This window comes from Mus musculus, chromosome 10 (assembly GCF_000001635.26).
Source record: "Mus musculus strain C57BL/6J chromosome 10, GRCm38.p6 C57BL/6J".
Taxonomy (NCBI): domain Eukaryota; kingdom Metazoa; phylum Chordata; class Mammalia; order Rodentia; family Muridae; genus Mus; species Mus musculus.
The window spans coordinates 76,349,934-76,371,084 of NC_000076.6; the positions used below are offsets into that span (position 1 = coordinate 76,349,934).

Below are 21,151 nucleotides of genomic sequence, written 5' to 3' on the forward strand. Positions count from 1 at the left end.
GACACTCACTTATCATCTGAGGTCCCCATGGATATCAGGAACTGGAAGACAGTAGAGAGGGGGCGGGCATTATGGAGGGAACTGAGAAAGAAGAGATGTTCTATCTGAAGTCAGCTCACTGGGCCTGAGAGGACTGGGCTCACAGGAAAGGAGGAAGTTAGTCCAGGAGGTACCCCTGGACTGGCTGGGAAGGCACCTTGGTGGCCTTTCTGTACCCCAGGGTGGAGCATGGCCTAGATGAGATAGGAAAGGCCCTGGTGGACCTGAGTGGCTGAGACCAGCATATACACCAACTCATATAGTGCTAAAGCAACTGACAGACGAAGGGGCTTAGCCGGTCACTCAGACACACGACAAGATTTCTGTTGAGCTGAAGCCTATTCGTTATTCATTCATTCATTCATTCATTCATTCATTCATTCATTCTTGTTTGAGACAGGGTCTGGGCAGTCCTGGAACTATGTAGCCCAAGCAAATCTGAGTGCTGGGATTAGAGGCACGTGCCACCATGCCTGCCTGGCAAGCTGGAATTCTTAATGTGGGACTGCACTGAAAGGCCCCTCCTTCTAAGTCTGCTGAGGTAGAATGGGTGACAACAGGCCTACAGCTATCAGACTACGGTAGAGGTGTGTATGCGTGTGCATGTATGTGTCCTATAGGGGTGTGTGTGCTACAGGGGTGTATATGTGTGCCTCTAGCAGCGGATCCACCTCACCAGGACTTGGCCTTTGCCATGGGGGACTGGTTCTTTGAGTCCAAAGACAGTTTCAGAGTTCTTTGAGCCCCAATATAGTGGCTCATCTCTGGGTTACTTTACCTTGTCTGTCTTGGCTCATCTGACAAACACTTAAATTCCTTCTCAGGCTGGAGAGATGGCTCAGCGGCTAAGAGCACTGACTGCTCTTCTAGAGGTCCTGTGTTCAATTCCCAGCAACCACATGGTGGCTCACAACCATCTAGAGTGAAATCTTGGGCCCTCTTCTGGCATGCAGTTGTACACACAGATACTCATACATTTAATGATGATGATAATAATAATACCTGGGTGCTGACTGGTACACCACCACATATTTGATTTAAAGCATTTCTGGGCCAAACTTTAATTGAGCATGATCAACTTGTGCCCTTCTTATGTTCTGAAGAAGTCTTAAACAATATACCCACTAACTATATGTATTGTTTCAAGAACGTTTTGCCATGTTTCCTGAATCCATACACGCGTGGATGTCTGTGTGACACACCTGACCATACATTCACTGAAAGGTTCTGAACGAGATTCACCGCATGGTATAAATATAAAAGAGTTACAGAATGGCTGTAGCCAGGAGAAGCAAGTTTGACATAGTTTTATTTGTTTTGCCAATAAAAAGAATAAACTGAATGGATTTACAAAAACAACAACAACAATAATACAAGACCATTCATCCATCCATCCAGCAGACAACAGTCTTTAAAAAATACATTCCTCTTTTCCTCTGTGTTCATTTGCAACTGACCTTCCCATCCTGACACGCTAAGAAAGCAAGCAGCTTCTGCCTGGGAGGAGGCAGAGAGCTCCATCATCAGGCACAGGACCCAGCACAGCCCCTGCTCGCTGGGCGGGGAGGAGCGTGCGGTGGGGATGAGAGCAGCGGGCTCCCTCTATGTAGCAGTGTGTGGAGGTGGAAGCTCTCGGTGGCTCCTAGGGGCTGGTGTCACCACTTCCGAAGTGTGTGTCCCAGACTATATCATGGGCTTTCCTTAGGAAAAAAAAACATCTTTCCTCAAATAGAAATGTCAAAGGTTAAGAGCCGCAAGGACTTTATTCACTGTTTAATCTTCTGGTGGCAGGATTTCTGAGTAGAATCTAAAATTAAAATAGGATAGAAATGTGTTATAAAACTTTTATAAATTTTTTTTTTTATAACTTCAGAACACCCTCACTGAGTTGCGCTTTGGTAAAAATGTGGGTTATAATGAAAATAGAAGGTTAGGTTTAAGAAACTACTACACAAATTACATACAGGCCAAACAGTTATTGGTAATGATTTGAATGGGAAATATCCCTCACAAGAGTGTGTGTTTTAGCACTCAGTCTTCAGGTGAGAACACTGTTTTAGGAGGCTGTGCACCATTTAGGATATGAAGCCTTGCTAAGGGAAGTGATTTACTGGAAGCAGGAAGTGAGGTTTTTTTTTTTTAACAGCCTGGCCTCACTTCCCGTCCCTCCTCTGCTTCCTAACCCGCACAAGTGCAAGCAGCCACACGCATCAGCGTCCACCGGAAGCCACTCCAGGCGGCAGGCAAAGCCCAACACAATAATACTATTTTCTCAAACTGTGAACCAGAACAAATCGTTCTTGATTGCCTCCTATCATATTTGAGGATATTTGGTCAGTGATTATAATTTTCTAACAGAAAACTGGTGCTAGAGAGCAGAACTCTTGCTGCGAGAACCTCGGCCACAAGCTTGTAAGGCCTCTGGCTGAAGTCTTCGCCTGAAGGATTTGGAGAAGTGTGGAGCTACAGGCTAGAGAGGCCCTAGCCACCTACTGCTGCTCCCCAGACTCTGGCTCACAGCAATGAGAAAAGCAGTTAATATAATTATCGCTACATTCCCTAGAAGCCAGCATAAGAGGACAAAAAGACCCCACCAGTGACGGAACCAGACCTCCCCACCACATACTGCCAGCTACACTGTTTACACAGCTGTGCAGACACAATCACTAACAATTAACAATTACTAAGCGGAGAGCAGAGGTTCTTTTGTTTTGTTCTGAGACAGCATATTACTCTGCAGCCCTAGCTAGCCTGGGACTCACTTTGTCTGTAGCCCTGGCTAGCCCGGTACTTACGGTGTATAGTGGTCTGGTTTCAAACTGTTTGCAGCCCTCCTGCCAGGACCTATCTAGTGCTGGGATAACTTGGGAGTACTGTCGTATCAATTTACTGGCAGTCTTTTCTATGTGGTTATGTCTCTAAGGTACAGTTTTTACCTGGCGGCAACCCCCCAAGTCTTTGCTGGATCATTTCTAAATGATGGATGTATTCTGTCAAGGAGTGCTCAGGATCTTGAGAAGCAGTTAGGGATCTTTCTAGCCTTGAACTTGGTGTCGAAGTTGATCTGCAAACAAAGAACAATATCAGAAGGAAGGAAAAGAAGGAAGGAGAGAGAGAGGGAGGGAAGGAGGAATTAAGTTAACAGGTGACAGGAATTAAGTTAACCGGTGACTATCCTCAAGAGTGCACAGGGGAGGAGCTGGGGTCAGTTGACCAATCAGGATGGGTCTCCATCAGAACTATTCTTTTTTATGCCTGTTCTTTACTTCAAAGAATAGTGTTTTTTCTTTGCCTAGAATTGAGAAGCTCATGAATGCTAGGTAAGCAAGGTACCAACTGAACTACACATTAGCCCCATACAGTACTACATGGGCATGGAGATACACTCCTGTAATTCCAGGATTTGGGAGACAGAAGTAGAGATCGGATCTCTGTGATTTCAAAGCTAGCCTGGTCTACAGAGCAAGTTCCAGGTCATCTAGGGCTACACAATGAGACTCTGTCTCAAAACAAAACAAATACCCAAAACAAAAACAAAAAATAAGATCAACTAGTATATCACACTTTGAAGTCAGAATAAGTGGCAATAATTATGAACTATTTAGTTCACTAAATTTTGAGATTATACTTGTTACAACTGGATACCTCAGCATCCTTCACCTGGTAACTGAAATGGTCTACCTATCGGCCCACAGATCCCAGGGCAAAACCCACCCTTGCCTAATTCCCATTGTGACTGTCCTGCCTGGCATGCCCTGTGTCCCCAGGGAACACCTTGCTCCTTTCCCTTTCCTTGAGCCAAGCTCCAAACCCTTCAGGGTGGGACATGCCTCACGTACTGAACACAGGTTATCTTTTTTGATTTTTTTTTCAAGACAGGGTTTCTCTGTATAGACCTGGCTGTTCCAGAATCCACTCTGTAGACCAGGCTGGCCTCAAACTCAGAGGTCTGCCTGCCTCTGCATACTGAATGCTGGGATTAAACATATAAACCACCACTGCTTGGCTACACAGGTGATCTTGCCCTTCTGAACAAGGCCAGGGTCCCCAGGCTCTTGCAGACCCTGCTGTGTCCCCTACCCTTCTCTGAGCCGGTCAAAGACAGAATTGTCAAACCAACATTTCTCTGGGCAGCCGTATAGGCTTCTGAATCTCATTGGCATGATTTCTAGGGGAAAGGCTGCGAGCCGCCCAGCTGACCTTTCCTTGCCCGGTGAGCCGGCTGCCGCAGATCTGGGGCTGTGCCGAGAGGCCTTGGTAGGCCCTGAGGAAGTGTCTCGGGTTGGCAGAGACGCTCTGGGTCCTGATGGAGAACGTTGTCTCTGGGATGTTCGGTGTCCTTCCCAAGAATGAACAAACAGCAAATCATTAGGAAAAGAAATTCACACTTTAGAAGAAAGTCCATCTGCCAAAACTTTAAGCTTATACAAACAATTTTAAGATTCAGCAAGGTGATTTCAAAATATATCAAGTTGTGATATTTTCAAGTTTTGATGACCTACATTTTGCTTGAATGACTCTGGCCCTGACTGGCAGCACTACTCGGGCAGCCCATGACTCGGGGAACCTTCGAGAGGCTTTAGGGAAAAGCATGCCTGCTGACCTGAACTTGAAGGCACTGTCAGGATGTCAGGCAGCCAGTGGTGGCTCAGTGGCCTAGGCCTTCCATGTCCTCTAAGTAGAAGGACAATTCACAGCTGCCACCCCTAGACACTAGGCAGAGACCCAGCAAAGACTCTCACTTGTCACTGTCCCCTCTGGAGTCCCCAAAGCCACTGTTATACTTCCTGTGAGGAGGCAGCAGCAGAGAGCCCCAGAGACAAGGGGCCACTGAGGCTAAAGCAAGCACGACTGCTCACACAGGAGTGCAGCGGCACAAAGGAGAGCTCTCGCCGGTCAACACTGCAGAAGCAGTGCTCGGCGTGCGCTCCCTGGTGGGCATTGGTCGGTCAGCGCTGTCCCCAGTGCTGTAGGGTGGCTACCGACTGGGATTCCTAGTTTTCCTACTGTGCTTGAGGTCATTCCCACACCACAACGCTCAAGAAAATGCCGCCAGCAGCAAGCAAGGCAATGACCCGGGACCCACCGTGGCGGGTGCTTTTGGGGTGTACCAGGGCTCCCTTCCGATCCACTTCCTGCCACTTCTTAACCAAAAACCGCAACCTGCACCAAAAGGGGACAAAGCATCGTTAACATGAGAGCAAACAGGAAGAGAGGTCGCAGCAACACTCCTGCTGTGGCCAGGCACCAGAAGGTGATCCCCGGCCACAGGAGACAGCCCCCACAGCTGTGTGGGTCCACCAACAAGCTGCCAACTAGCTGTGGACATGCGCTGGCTGTACCTTCATGCTGGGCAGGAACCTCCCACCTTCTGAAGAAGCCCCCCTTGGCCACGCCCTTGTCAACCAGCTGGTTCTGCCCACATCTACCACAGCTTATCCACAGCCCATCCCACTCCAAAATTCAAGCCTGACTATATATATATATATATATATATATATATATATCATCAGGGGAAACTGGGGAAACACACCCCTTCTTTCAGGTTGCTTCTGATTAACCCAGAGGGGGCCTGTCAGCGGGACCATGCTAACAGTGTTGGGAAGGTGGCAGACAGTGTGACAGTACATGGGCACTTGGCACTCCTTTTAGCATGGCTTTCCTGGCAAATGGCATGACCATAACTTTCCTCTTTGTGATGTGACAAACCATAGATTCTTCCAAAAAAGACCACCAGGCTCTGGAAACTTTTTCAGGCATTCTGATACTGGGTCCCAATTATAATATAGTTCAGACTAAGCTAGAACTGTTGACCCTCCTGTCTTGGCCTCCTGAGGACTGGGATGACAAGCCTGTACCACCATACCCAGGGACAGCATGAATCTGTTTCTTTACTTGTATGCACATTTCACCTGCATATATGTATGCACACCACATGAACTCCTGACACCAGGAAGGTCAGAATGAGCCGGGACATCCCCAGGAACTAGAGTGGTGAACGGCAGTAAATGACCATGTGGGTTTGAGAGCCATCCCTCCAGCCTAAACTGACCAGTTGTCACTATGTCTTCTTCACGGCCACGATGCCACTGATACTGAAGGAGAAAACACTGTCTTTTTAAGGACTGAAGCCACTACTGACACAAACACATGCCATTGCCAACTGGCTTGGGTATGGGAGGGACTTTTACCTCAATACTGCGATGACCACTCGAACGGCGGTGCGGAACTTGGTGAAGGGACGTGACATAGTAATTTTCTTATCTGCTTTGGAAGGAAAGACCCCCAAGTGAGCGATCATGGAGAGCGTTTCCTGCTCTGAGTCCTGGAATCCACCAATCAGCAGTAAGAGATACTTCTTTTGATAAATCAGAGCTTTCCTAAAGCTCTCTGCTCTCAGATAGTGCAGGTACAGCTTTTCCATCTGAAAGGAAGGCAGACAGTAAGAACCGGAGGAGACAGAGCCACGTTCCTGATGGAGCCTGTTCAGTACAACAGCACAGTTAGGCGTTCACTACAAAATAAGGAAATTAAACTGAATGGCACCTAACAAATTATCAGTCATCCATGCACACTGAAGCACTTCTCTTACAAAGGCACCCAAAGGAAAAACGTCCACAGCACTCACAAGTGAGCCCCATGAAGACCATGAGATTTCGGCTCTGAGGGGCTATCTTCACGGGTTCCACAGATGATGTGGATGATGGGAAAAACTGAAACCAGAGCTTGGATCCAAACCCTGAGAAGCACCTCTCCCTCAGGGGCAAGGACAGGAAAGACTGCAGAACCTGCCTCCTGATGCTCTGACCCATTCCTAGAGCAAACATGGCATCCGCATACAACCCAACCAAGTCTGAGGGCCAGTTTATGCTGACTGCCTTGCTCATAGTGATCTGACCACAAGGGCAGCGGGGCTTCTGTGAAGATGTGTGCTTGAACTATGTGTCAACAGACACACCAAGCTAACAAGAACCTTGTAGTAGTCAGGGAGGTCTTCCCACAGTGAACTAGCCCTGGCTTGAGATGTAGCTGACACTCTGCCGCCCATCCTGCATGTCTTACTTTGATATTGCAGGTGTTTGTGTCCCCACTTGTAGTCTGCGAGTGCCACTCTGGGTCTGAGTGCCGTAGAGAACTCTGCAAATCTGTCCCATCTTGCTTCAATGAAGACTTGCTTTGCCTCTGTTAAAGAAAAAAAAAAAAAAAACCACAGCTGACAACTCTATAGAGCCTTTCTTTTTCCATGGGGGAGGGGTATAGGTATGTACCTGCAGGTGAAGGTCAGAGGTAAACTTTGGGTGTGTTATTCCTCAGGATTTTTAAAGGATGGGGTCACTAACAGGGCCCTTGGGTTTACACAATAGGCTAGGCTAGTTGGCTAGTTAACCTCAGAGACCCGCTAGTCTGTTTCCTGGCCCAGGGATGGATTACAGGTCCATGTGCCACTACAACCTGCATAGTCTCACTGGGCAGCTCGTGCTCTCCTGGAACTTGATATCCAGCTGGCCTCAAAACTACCTGGCTCTGCCTCGTGATTGGTGGGGTTACAGGGATGTGCCACCAGGCCCTAGCTCACGTCTGTCTGCAGATGAGTGCAGAACTTCATGCTTGCATAGCAAGCACGTCACTAACCAACCCATCTCCCAGCCTTCTAAGGAGGTGTTCTTAAATAGGAACATCCTGAGAAAGATGACTCAGAGGACAGTAACGCAATCTGAAAGAAAAGGGCCATACTCAAACACGTCATCTCTACCACAGCTGGCTGAGGACTACTGTGGGGTGGCCTGCCTCAGATGAGGGTAGGAACTGGGAAAATGTCATCCGAGGGCTGGAATCCAGGGAGGTGTTACTAGCCATCAGCCACATGGCAACTGTGTTGTCCCCTGTCATGCTGGGCACAACTTCAGTTCTGCTCCAGTCGTCAGATCAGGGGAACACTCACTCTTATTTACTGAGATATCGATGTACAACAGGAACATTTTAACAAGAACAAACAAGAAACAGTTGGGGGCACACAGAGGGGCCCCCAGGAGGAGAGTCAGAGGCTAAGGCGGCCAATCAGAAAAAGGAAAAGACCATATGATCTGGGTGAGGTGTCAGTCACTGACAGGAACACCGTGAACATGAAGGAGGGATTCCACCAGTTCATCTGCTGCCCCTCTTTAATCTACCCATCAAAGATAGCATTCTCAGCCGGGCGTGGTGGCACACGCCTTTAATCCCAGCACTCGGGAGGCAGAGGCAGGAGGATTTCTGAGTTCGAGGCCAGCCTGGTCTACAGAGTGAGTTCCAGGACAGCCAGGGCTATACAGAGAAACCCTGACTCGAGGAAAAAAACAAAAAAAACAAAGATAGCATTCTCACCTCTGTGCTAGCTAACCCTCTAGACCAGGTACTACCCACAACTGTGACTAAAGCCCACAAAAGCTCAGCAGGCTTTATCACCATCAAAGAGATGTAACCTTCAGGAGAAACAAAAAGTCCAATGGGCACTCTAAACAAGGAACCTTACAAGCGGGGCTCTGGAGTGAGGTTCTCACCAGCTCCCAGGCACGTCCTGGTCCTGCACACCCAGCAGACCACGGGTCTGAGTCATCAGGCACAATGCCATGAGTACAGACTTTTCTTTACCTTGGTCTACTAACAAAATCTGAGAACAAAGGAATCCAGACACAACTGAAAGGAGAAACAGAATTATCCACAACTCTGAGTGACAGAGCAAAGCAGAAATAAATTCAGTATGGTTGTGGACAAATTAAGCAATAATATCTGCCCGTCTGTTGGGTGTAAAACACTCCTCCATCCCAGCTGGCTGCATGCCTGAGACACTCATTAAGAAAGAATAAAAGAGCTGGGTAGTGGTGGCGCATGCCTTTAATCTCAGTACTTGGGAGGCAGAGACAGAAGGATTTCTGAGTTCAAGGCCAGCCTGGTCTACAGAGTGAGCTCCAGGACAGCCAGGGCTACACAGAGAAACCCTGTCTCGAAAAACAAAACAAACAAAAAAAAAAAAACAAAAAAAGGAAGAAAAGAAAGAAAAAGAAAAGGAAGAATAAAAGACCACTGGGTCAGCTCAAAGGAGTTAAAGTTATTAAACATCTGTCTCTGACAGTGACAGACTTGAGATCTAACACACGAGAGGATGGGAGGAGGCTCTTCCATATTCGTGGAGTTTAAGAATTAATATTGTTCCTAGGTCTCAATCAAGCCCAGGATAAGTCTCATTTGGTACCCGTGCCTCCTCCCAGGACTCCTCACTCTATCCCCACCCTAAATCTCTCCCTCCCAGCCCTCCCAGGGGCTGGACTTCTACACCCCCCCCCCCCCATTGCACCTGATCCATATATAACTCAGCCATTTGGGCTCCCCTGTTCTGTTGGTCAGCAGCTCCTCTCTCTCCCTCTCCCTCTCCCTCCCCATCTGCTGGCCACGCTCAGCCTGGACTCTTCCCTCAGCCTGCTTTCTCCCTTACACCTGCACTAAAACTCTCTTCCATGCTGTAGGGATGGCCATGTCCCCCCCCTTTACTTCATCCTTTCACTCAATTGTGAAACTGGCCATCCTACACAGCCATCTACACAGCCAATGTGAAGCCAATGGAACTCCCAGTTACAATCTCAGTCTTGAACAAAGAGGAAGAGAAGTATCACCACCCCTGACTTCAGATGACACGATAGAACCGCAGGAATAAAATAACATCGTGACATAGGATAAAGGCCTTACTAGTAGAGTTCCTCAGGAACCATGCAGTCACACAAAGTACAAGTTAGCTAAAGGAGCACTGACTCCAAAATATCCCAAAGGTAAGTAAGTAGTGTGCTAGCCAGGCCTGTTAAGAGACAAGAGAAATTTAGGATACTAGGAGGTGAAAGATTAACCAGCCATTAGGCTCCACTCCTGCAACAAAGCAAACAGCCTTGGCACACAAGAGATGGCTAAAGGATAGCTCAGCAGCAGCACAGCCAAGTCTAGGGCCACCACTAAAGCCTGTGTGCTCTGACCAGGAAAAGTATAATCCGCCAGGTGGGCAAGATGGCTGACCAGACGACAAGTATTCAAAAGGAACAACATCAGGGTTGTACTTAAAATAAATCTGGCTATACACAGTATCTTTTCTGCCTAAATCTATCTGCTTTAAACTTGCAGTCTCCTGTCTCTGTTTACGTTTTTCAAAGTGTAACCTGGGCCTGGACCTGAAAGAGATTTAAGGATGCTGTGTTTATATTTGTGGCCGGCAGAAGCCTAAAATGTATATGTTAGTAAAATCTTGTACTGAAGGCTAGCTCTCCCCAGCAGGACAAAGAGCAATAAAGAGCTTCCTTCCATCATCTCTGATTTCTCTCTGGGAAGATGTACTGTTTCTGTAATAAGAACACTGGGACAAAACCAGGTACTCTGGTAGAAGAGAAGCGAGGACCCAGACACACACCCATGTGATTACAGCTAAGTCAGATACTTGATTTTTTTAAAAAACAAGGATGCCCAAAGTATAAAATAAAGGAAAAAAAAAAAATCTTTTTTTTTTTTTTGTTTTGTTTTTTTTTGTTTGTTTGTTTTTCGAGACAGAGTTTCTCTGTATAGCCCTGGCTGTCCTGGAACTCACTCTGTAGACCAGGCTGGCCTCGAACTCAGAAATCCACCTGCCTCTGCCTCCTGAGTGCTGGGATTAAAGGTGTGCGCCACCACACCTGGCTAAAAACAACATCTTTAACAAATGGTACTAAGCAACCTGGAATAATATCAACAGGCAGAAGAATAAAACTCAGTCACTATTTCACACTTTGCCCAATACTCCAAATTCAAAGACCTCTACAAAAGTCTTGATACTCTAAACCTGCTAGAGGAAAAAGTTGGGCGTACGCGTCAACACATAGGTACAGGTAATGCTTTGCTGACTAGCACCCTGTAGTACAGGAAAGCAAAAACAAACAAACAAACAAAAAAGGGCTAGAGAGATGGCTCAGCGGTTAAGAGCACTGACTGTTCTTCCAGAGGTCCTGAGTTCAAATCCCAGCAACCACATGGTGGATCACAAACATCTGTAATGAGATCTGATGCCCTCTTCTGGTGCGTCTGAAGACAGTTCCAGTATATGTATTTATAATAATACAGGCTCACAACCACCTGTATAGCTACAGTGTACTCATATACATAAATTAAATAAATAAATCTTCTTTTAAAAACCCAAAAGACAAAAAAACAAACAAATAAAACCAAACATATAGGATATCATGAAATGAAAGGTTCTGTGTTACAAAAGAAAGAGTCAATCAAGTGAAGAGGCAGTCCACAGGATCAGAGTCTCTGCCAGCTATGGATGTGAGAAGATGGAGAGTCCAGAACAGACAAAGAACCCCAAAAACTAAACACCAAGGGGAAAAAAAAAAACAAAAAAACAAACCCTGGCTAAGAATTAAACAAAGAATCCTCCAAAGAAGAAGAAGAAATAAAAATGAGTAGGAAACACTTTTCAATGTGTTCGACATCCTTAGCCCTCAGGGAAATGCAGATGAAAACCACTTTAAGATCCATCTCGACCCAATCAGAGTGGCTAGCATCAACAATACCAAGAACAACAAATATTGGGGTGGCTTTAGGAAAATGGCAGCCATAAACCCTGTTGGTGTGAGTGTACGCTACTTTGAAATACCATGTGCCCCAGGTATCTACACCACTCCTGGTCATATGAACAAAGAATCTTCATACTACAGATACCTGCTCATCCATGGCCACTGCTGCTCTGTTCACAATAGCTAGCTAACGAACAAGTAAGTGGCCAACCACTGATGAGCAGATATTCAGCTTTAAAGAAAAAGAAACTGTGAAGGTTGCAGGGAAATGGATGGAACTGGAAAGAATTATACCAAGCTGCGTGAGGTAACCCAGGACAGAGGACACGCACAGTGTGGTCTCTCATGTGTGGATTCTAGCTCAAGCTCTTTAGTTCTACTTGTTAAACAGAGAATACCCGTAGAAGGAAGGAACATAGCGGGAAGGAGGGATACAGAATGCAGGTAAGTTGGGAGGGAAGCAGAATGAAGGGAAGCCAGATGGGAGACGGGGCTGCTGGGGAGCTCAGGAGTAATAGCCGAACAAAAAAGGAAGCCATCCGGAAACCTGCTGTCATGGAAACTAAATCAAAAATACAAAAAGGGAAAGTATTTTTGAAAAAGAAAGAATCAAATAAAAAAGATCAGCCTTAAACCAATAAAGGGCATTCAAAGAACTATCCAGTGGCTGGAGAGATGGCACAGTGGTTAAGAGCACTGACTGCTCTTCCAGAGGTCCAGAGTTCAATTCCCAGCAACCAGATGGTGGCTCATAACCATTTGTAATGGGATCTGATACCCTCTTCTGGTGTGTCTGAAGACAGCTACAGCATATTTATATGCATAAAGTAAATAAACAAATCTTTTAAAAAATATTTTTAAAAAACCAAACCAGTCCACAGCCAATATCCTTTTTCACAGAGAAGACTTACTATGGACCCAGGCAGACAGACCAAGGCCACTCATTCCTACTTGGCAATGCACTGGAGATCCTAGGCAATGCAATGGGACATACAGAGGGCGTTCAAATTGAAAAATGGCCAAGGTAATGAGGTACTGCCTGCCTGCAGTGGTTTGAACAGGTTTGGCCCCCATAGCTTTGAATGCTTGGCCCACAGGGAGTGATACTATTAAGAGATGTGTCCTTGTTGGAGTGGGTGTGGCCTTGTTGGAGGAAGTGTTTCGGTGTGGGGGTGGGCTTTGAGATTCTTCCTAGCTATCTTTGGCTCAAGATGTAGAACTCTGAGCTCCTTCTCTCGCACCAGGTCTGCCTAGACACCGCCATGCCTCCTGCCATGTGAACCTGTACGCCAGCCCCAGTTAAACACTGTCCTTTATAGGAGTTGTCTTGGTCACAGTGTCTGTTCACAGCAAGAACACCAGAAGACACTGCCCTCGATGCTTCTATGCCAGACATCACTTTTTGATGACATAATCAATAGAAATGATGGGATCTTTTCAGACTGTGTCAGACCATGCGAATGTCTGTCCCTTAGTACCCCCTTTGCCCTCCCGGACCAAGCGGCATTTATTTGGCATATACAGCCACAGGCCTTCAGAGACCCTGCCTCTTGTTAAAAAGTTTCTTCATATAAAGCTAACCTTTACCGCTGTGCAGATTTGGAAAAGCATTTAGAAGGACTACAGAAAAATAGCAGCTATTTAGTTTAAACCACTTTACTACATAAGTTGAACAAGGAACTCCCATGAGCCATAAAGCTGTTGAATGAAAATCCCAGTGCTACTGGAAAGCTGTTGAATGAAAATCCCAGTGCTACTGGTGGGCTATTTCCCTATGAGCCATTGGCCTAGAAGGCTATAATCCATGCAGGCTATTACCATTACATTTGGGTGCATGCCAGAACTAGATAATAAAGACTCTATTCATGAAAGCACCATATAATCTGCTTGCAGGACATGGAAATACTAGGCGGGCACTGAACTGCCTCTCTTCCTGCTGGCTAGCATATGAAGTGCCCGAGGTGCTATACAGGATGCTGGGGGGGGGGGTGAGAGGGGACTACCACTAATAGTCCAGCCCAGCTCATGATCTTGCACGTATCAACAAGCCAAGTAAGAAGTGCTTGCTAGTGCAATAGTAACATGACTGTTACATGCACAACCAACCGCTTTCCAATTAGATTTAAGGCCTGTTCCACAAGAAGGCACTTATATCTGGTACTCTAAGCCAGGGCAAAACTCTGTGTCTGGGGAGGTCAAAGGTACCCACCGGATAGAAGGCCACCGGAAGGAAGGCCACTGCTAATATTTTGTTAAACAGATAAGATGTTCCTGTCAGCTTGCCTTCAGCATTTATATTTATAGCCACAGATCAGATTCTAACCTCAATCATGAAGGAAAATATTTTTACAGTGGGTAGGCACTGCAAGGATTCAAAACTGGTCAACTTCCCAAGAACAAGTAAGTGGCTGTTGATTAGGCATAGTGGCCAAAGCTCAACAATAAATGAAAAAAAATTCACACATATCTCTATTACTACCTCCAAAGCTGAAGGAACTCTGGGAGGAGAGGGGACAGAAAGAATGGAGTAGAAGGGAGGTAGCAGGAAGAAGGGGTAAAATTTATTATCTCCCAAATCCTAGCATTCTCTCCCAGACAGGAGGGAAAGGCTCCTGCAACATACAAGGCTCAGGAAGTTCAGAAAGCTACAAAATTCATAAGGCTCCTTCCCAAGCCTATAAAGCAGGAAGTAATGGCTGGGGAGAGGCACTTACACTGCCAGTAGAGCTGTCTGTCTGTCTACAAGTGTACAAGGAGCTCCGGGATACAGTGTTTGTGCGAGCTTCTTGGACAGGCGGCTGCTTTGAGTCAGCAACCATGCAACCATAACTAATCCCAATAAACTCACTGGTTCACCAAACTAGATTTGGATAGAACGGTTTCTTTGGTCTGTCAAAGATTGGTGCCCTAGCTAGGACCAAGCAGACATCTGTTCACATCTCTTCAGGAAAAGCCACGCAGTATAAGACCTCATACATGATACACAAACTATCACGGAGTTATAGCCTCAGCTCTGATAAAACTATCTGTCCATCAACTGATGGACATTTGAATTACCTTTTTGAATTCTACCTTTTGCAAAAGAATAATATTGTAAAGTTTTAATGCATTTAACAAACTTCCATGTACAAGTTTCCTCCCTCGCCTTGAAGAAATACCTGAAAGGAGAATTGTTGAGAGACCTTTTGAGAAACTGTTAGACTGCTTTTGAAAATAATTGCACCTTATAGTCTCACGTAATCCTGTACACGCTCATAGAGCTAATGAAATAGGAGTTTAAAACAAAAAAGCAAGATTCTATAATTTTCTATAGAAATTTATACTGAACTGCCAAACAACTTGACAAAGAACAGAACTTGAAAATGGAGCAGCGGGTCTTAGATGCTGGAGTCCCAGGTCTCAGAAACAGTGGGTCTGGAAGGTGGCAACAGCAGCAGGAATGCATGTCAGGCTGGCACCAGCTGAGTGGTATAGGGCCACAGCCTGAGAGGCTGAGTGAGTTCCCTACCTACAGCAGGAGATGGTACACAGTGAACCACAGACAAGTTCATTTCCTGCTTCAATGTGCAATCCAATGAGTCTGTCTGTCTGTCCATCCGTCTGTCCAAGGCTCTGCACAATCTGTGGTAGCCTTTGACTGGCTGAATGTAGGTGGCAAAAAAAGACAGTTTGTACCCAAGAGTTTCCATCAGTTTCTAGTTGCTATGACAACTACAACCTGTGCTGCTATCACAATCTGTCAGGAACCAGGCCTGACCTTGTGGACCTCAGCCTGTTTCAGCCCTGACTGCAAGCAGAGCATGTTTTATGCTCCATTCTCTGCCACTTCGAGACAGCTGGGGCTGTCCACTTGACCTTGGAAAGGGGTTGTCAGATGCAATTTGCTCTCAGTAGCTCTTTGCCCTTAGGGATTGAGCCTCCAGGTATTACAAAGCTCTGAATCTGAGACACCTCCAGGGCCCCTCTGACCCCATTACTCACAGACTCAGCATCGGAAAACCCAGCAGAGAAACAGCACCGTACACACAACTACATCCTTGAACAAAGGCAAATTCAGAGTGAAATCCCAGACCCCAAACTACAATTTTCCAGAAAGAACAAATTAATATATTGGATTCAAAAGCCTTTGCAAAGGAAATCATTCAGAGAAGCATACAGCACAGACCAGGAGAAAATATTTCACATTGAGAAAGGCGGTGACATACTAGGCAGTATAGGGCTACTTCTCTGTGAGTAGGAAGAGAAAGAGGGCCACGGTGAGAAATGCAAGGTGCTCCCATATGGCAATGAGAACAGATACTGGGATTATACGAAGATTAGGGGTTAAACACTGTGGAGGATGAATAAGAAGGCTTATGGCGGAGCATGAGACCACCAAATTCAACAGGTTAAGAGGACAGAAAGGGTTCTGGTAAATGATGCAGGCCAACTGGTCTCCATGAAACTCCCTTCTCTGAGGAACCAATGCACAAGGGTCTAACTCTTAATGTAGAAAACTGTGACAGATTAAACTGTAAGTAAGAGGAGCTGGAGCAATGGCTTGGCAGTGAAGAACACCGCTAGGCTGCTTCCCCAAAGGATTTCTGGCACCCATTTGGCAGCTCACACCTCTCCATAATTCCAGTTGCAGGAGATCTAGTGACCTCTTCTGGCCTCCAAGGTCACCAAGCAAAGATGTGGTTCACAGACATATATGCAGGCAAAACACTCAAACATATAAAAATAACAAATACATCATAAGTAAGGGTGGACTCCATCTACTTCAAGAACGAGATCGCTGACCATCCCCATAGACAGTTAACTTCAAACAGTTACACCTACTTTTTAATAACCCTGACAATGAAGAGAGTTTAGGTTAATTAACCAGCCCTGAGACATCTCCAGGGTCGGAGGAAGAAACAGTTAGTGACAAACAGGTCAACAATGAGCAAGAGCCAGAGGTGGACAAGGGTGGGATGCTGGACGTGTGTGCCTGAAGTAGAAAAGTTGATGCTAAGATAGCAAAACACCAAAGAGTTGGGCACACGACTCGGCTGCTAAAGTGCTCGCTGTACAGACACAAGGACCTGAGTTTGGATTCCCAGCAGCGAGTGGGAATCTGTAGTCTCAGCACGGAGGAGGTAAAGCCAGGAGAGTTTCTGGGGCCTTCAGCCAGGGTGTCTACCTGAACCTGTAAGGTTCCAGGTTGAGACTTTGTTTCAAAAGACATGGTAGAGAGCAAGTGAGGAAGACACCTAATGTGAACTTCTGGTCTCAACCTGAACTGGGCACACAAGTACACAAACAACAGGTACACAGGCACACATGAGCATGCACACACACACACACCCCTCGAAAACACTGAACACTGGGTATGATGGCACATGGCTGTACTCTCAGCACTTGAAATGATGTGATAGGAGGATCAGAAGTTTGAGGTCAGCTGCAGTCGCATGGGCAGTTGGAAGCCAGCCTGGGCCACCTAGGATTCTCTGACTCAATCCCCTGACCTCCCCCCCCCCCACACACACACACAAGAACCAAGCAATCAAAACGAAAGGAAACCCATAAAGCTTGGTTGGCGGTGCATATGTGCCAGTGACTGAGTTGCGAGCAGTAACTAGCTAGGAGCCCCAGGGCCGACCAGGAAAAGTGGCATACAGGCCCATTTCTAGGAAGAAGCAGCCCAGTTCCCTGACCGACAGAATGGGCAACTCTGACAGACCATCGTGGTAAAGAGACGGTGGGTGGGCAGTGCTAGGCGGGGAAGAGGCACAGATACGCACATTAAGAACGCAGCCCTTCTGCGTGTGGTGCTTCAGGGTCTTCTCGAGCCGGGAGACGGTCCTGCACAGCTCAGCTTTCTCTCGGGTTGCCATGCCCACAGCTTTTGTGAGGGCATCATTGTCGCTCAGCAGTTCATTCATGAGCTGGACCTGGAGTTCTGCAGTCATCTTTTTCTTCAAGAGGAGTAAACGAATTTATAAGAACTTTGTGCTGTTTATTTATTTGTTTGTTTGTTTGTTTGTTTGTTTTTTCAAGACAGGGTTTCTCTGTGTAGCCCTGGCTGTCCTGGAACTCACTCTGTAGACCAGGCTAGCCTCGAACTCAGAAATCTGCCTGTCTCTGCCTTCCAAGTGCTGGGGTTAAAGGCGTGCGCCACCACTGTCCGGCCTGTGCTTTATTATTACTGGTTGCTTTGGGAACTATAATTTTCAGAAGATTTGGAGCCTGAAACCAGGCTTGTGGTGCTGGGCAAAACAATATGGGAAGGAAACAATAGGCCAGCAAATCACAAATTTCTTTCCATCTTTTATAAAATAGCCCATACAAAACTATTCTGACACATAAAGTGATTCAGGTCTGTTACAAGTGTAATCCTGATTTGAGTATTTCAAGAGTCCCATACCAAGGTGGTCAATTGAAAGGGGAATGTTGCTGCTGTTGGGGGTGGGGAGCACACACATGTAATCAACTTACACGATGCCTGTGCACTTACAATTGGAACCTTTAGTCCTACATGGAGAATTTTCGATCTTGGACACAAAGGAGAGGGATGGGATAAACTGCATCTCCCTATAGCACTCGTTGAGTGGGGCAAGAAGTGGGTGACATTGGTGGCACAGCTTTTCTATGTCTGATGACATGCTACAATCCGTATCTACCACTGGACACTGGTCAGCAACAATGTCAGCATCTGGGACATGCAGGACCCGTGAGCAACCACAAAGGCTGCTATACTCGCAGGGGGCTCAGAGCTGCAATTCCGGCTCTCAGCAGAAGCAGACCAGAAGCAGGCTGCTGTGGGCAAGTGTTCCACCTCCCAGGCATCTGTCCTCAGCAGGAGAACCCACCGCCTTCTGCCCAGTCTCTAGCTCTCAAGATGAGCCTGGGCCACGTGCAGTGAGCATCGAGTGTAGATGGCCACAGAGTATGTGCAAACGGTGCAGCTGAGACCCCAAGATGTCAGTATCAAATGCTAAGATACCCACCAGGACACACAGGGTACATGGTCACTCACTTGCCCACACCAACAATGGAGGAAGGAAGTGATGGTTAATAGACAAGATATAAAGAAGCCATGACATCCTCTACCAACCCCACCCCACCCCCAAACTCCTTCCAAGACCACACGTGGGGGGAGCTTAGCTTCAGGCCACTCTCTGGCTAGAGCAAGTGTGCTGCACGCATGGAGGAGCCCAGACGCACCTGAAAGGAGGTGGGCATGCTCAGCTCAGACTTCAGCTCCTCCAGCGTGCGCATTAAGGATGACACCGCCTTCTCATTTGATGACGTCCAATCTTTAATTGTCCTAGAAAAACGAGCAGGTGTTTAAAAGGCTTATGTATGCCCCGAATGACGGAAATCCTAAGCTATTCCATAATTCTCTGCTAGTGGCACAAAGAAAGTAGGTCTGTGCAGCATTTTCTCTGAGAAACCAAGCAGTCCAGCCCTGCGCTTCCGTGTGGGTGTCTTGCCAGGCTGGTGTGTCACTTCACTCAGGGTCTGTGACAGTGGCCTAGGCAGTGCTTCAGCTAGCATCTCTGCATCCCCGCATCCCACTGCTTCCTATTGGATTGATAAGAACGAAAGCGTTCCCCTGGGTAGCAAGATGCCTTCGCTTGCTGACAAGCCTGACCACCTTGACCTTGCACTTGGTGGGAGGAGACAGCACACTTCCTCCCACAAGCTGTCCTTTGACTCAAACGCATTCACCCACACAGACACAAATGTGCAAAATAAGTAAATATAGCAATAAAAAGCATCTAATTGCTGTCCTAGATGAGATCATGCTGTTCAGCAGATCAGATCTAGATATGGACAAGGAGCCATCCTCGCTGATAACAGCCTCCTCCCCGCTGGTAGACACCAAGGCCTGGACGCTACACAGCTAGAGACATGAAAAACAAACAAACAAACAAACAAACAAACAAGCAAATCTCAACACAACCTGAAACTATGAATAACAAGATTTTTTTGGTAACATTAGAATGTAAAAATATGGTTTTGTCGGGATCCTTCAGAAGACCTTGCCCATTAGTTCAACTAAACTCATGGAGTGAGAAAACCGTAGGACACCTTTAGACGTAGTCCTTAAATCAAAGGTGTCCGACACTTCATTTTCTTGTCCTCTTTAAATAGTCTTGCCAAATCGACCTTGTTGGCTTGGAACTCACTTTGTAGACTTAGCTAGTCCTGCCCTTGCAGTGGCCCTCCTGCCTGCCTGGTGTGGGAATTACAGGCACAGGCCATGCTGTGGATGGGTGGAGATGGGGGACCAGTGGTCACTGGGAATCACGTGCCCATGCATACCTGTCTACCGTGTGGTTGGTAAAGCTTGTGAGGAGGCCAGCTGCACACAGTAGCTGCTGCCGGATCTTCTCCAGTTCCTGTTGCTGCTCCTGGAACTGGTCCCTCTCCAGAGAACCCCGGCCGGGGGAGCCCCGGCAAGGGCCGTTTCCTCCGGACACCTCCTCTTTCCACCTCAGCTCCCTCACCAGACGCTGAAGCTGCTCGATCTTATGCTCATCACGCTGACGCTGTATCTCCAACTCTCGCTGTCACAATGGTAAGAACAAAAGCAAAGACCATTACGCTGGGCAGAATGAGTGGGGCACATCCAGCACTCAGGAAGTGGAAGCAGGGGATCGTGAGGTGATGGTCATGTGTGATGGAGACAGTAAGTCTCACTAAGGCCAACCCCGGAAACACAGTAAGATTTTGCCTCAAAACAAGTCTTAAAGATCATCGGGCCAAAGACCAGCACTGTAAAGTAACGCAGCACCACACAGGAGAACACCCTCCCCCCAGACCTCCAGAAAACAACCACAGCGCCTGAGAAGAAGGGGTTTACACGGTTTATTGGCCCTCTACCCAGATCCCAACAACGAATACACCTAGCACCATCAACACAGTCAGGCAAACTCCCACAGCAGAGTCTACACTGGAGTTTCATCTTAGGCTTCAACCAAGTCTAAGGCAAGCCCACAGGGTAACCAGCAGAGAAGCCTGTGAGGCTGACACGGGGCTGAAGTTCATTAATACACATATCACAACACACAAGTCAACAAAGGAGGACAACAACAGGCAAGCGACATGCCACTGGTAGCCCTGTGTCCTCACAGCCTAGCCCTACAAATGGACATGAGGTCATCTGTGAGTGCCATGGTGCTGTAGAGCTGCTAGGTACAGGGCACAAAGCAACCTGGACCCTCCCCTGACATGGAGATGGAGTCGCCTCCCCAGGTAAGGGGAGGGGAACAGAGGGGTCTCAGGGAAGGCCAAGAAGGCTTAAAGGGTAAAGGTGGATGGAGAGACATGGATCCACAAGTTTACCCTTTGACCTCCACGTGCCCACATGACATGAATGTGCATGCAGGAAACAGAACACTCCTTTCTTAAGCTGGTGGTTCTACACTTCAGTGCCAAAACAAACAATCAAAACCAAAAGGGCCTTGCTAGGATCTGTGAGTTCAATGGCAGCCTAGTCTACACAGCAGGTTCCAGACCAGCAATGGCTACATAATGAGGCCTTGTCTCAAAAAGACCCCCAAAACCAACCA

The 21,151-nt window shown here is 47.0% G+C and overlaps 1 protein-coding gene across 17 annotated transcripts in view; it reads right to left on the minus strand.

Moving 5' to 3' along the window:
• Positions 1-1,320: 1,320 nt before the first annotated feature.
• Positions 1,321-21,151, minus strand: part of Pcnt (pericentrin (kendrin)) — a 91,659-nt gene continuing 71,828 nt past the window's right edge. For 15 of the 17 annotated variants that reach the window (XM_030244950.1, XM_011243383.3, XM_017313839.2 and 12 more), the window contains 9 exons: positions 19,902-20,146; positions 18,798-18,900; positions 17,375-17,548; positions 7,102-7,221; positions 6,231-6,463; positions 5,126-5,202; positions 4,240-4,378; positions 2,976-3,103; positions 1,331-1,846 (listed from right to left, as the gene is read on the minus strand). In XM_030244950.1, the coding sequence (XP_030100810.1) occupies positions 1,806-1,846; positions 2,976-3,103; positions 4,240-4,378; positions 5,126-5,202; positions 6,231-6,463; positions 7,102-7,221; positions 17,375-17,548; positions 18,798-18,900; positions 19,902-20,146 (1,260 nt within the window). In that variant the 3' untranslated portion in view covers positions 1,331-1,805. Of the gene's footprint in view, positions 1,847-2,975; positions 3,104-4,239; positions 4,379-5,125; positions 5,203-6,230; positions 6,464-7,101; positions 7,222-17,374; positions 17,549-18,797; positions 18,901-19,901; positions 20,147-21,151 lie in introns of all 17 variants that reach the window. The other 2 variants (NM_001282992.1, NM_008787.3) reach the window with 1 other exon arrangement.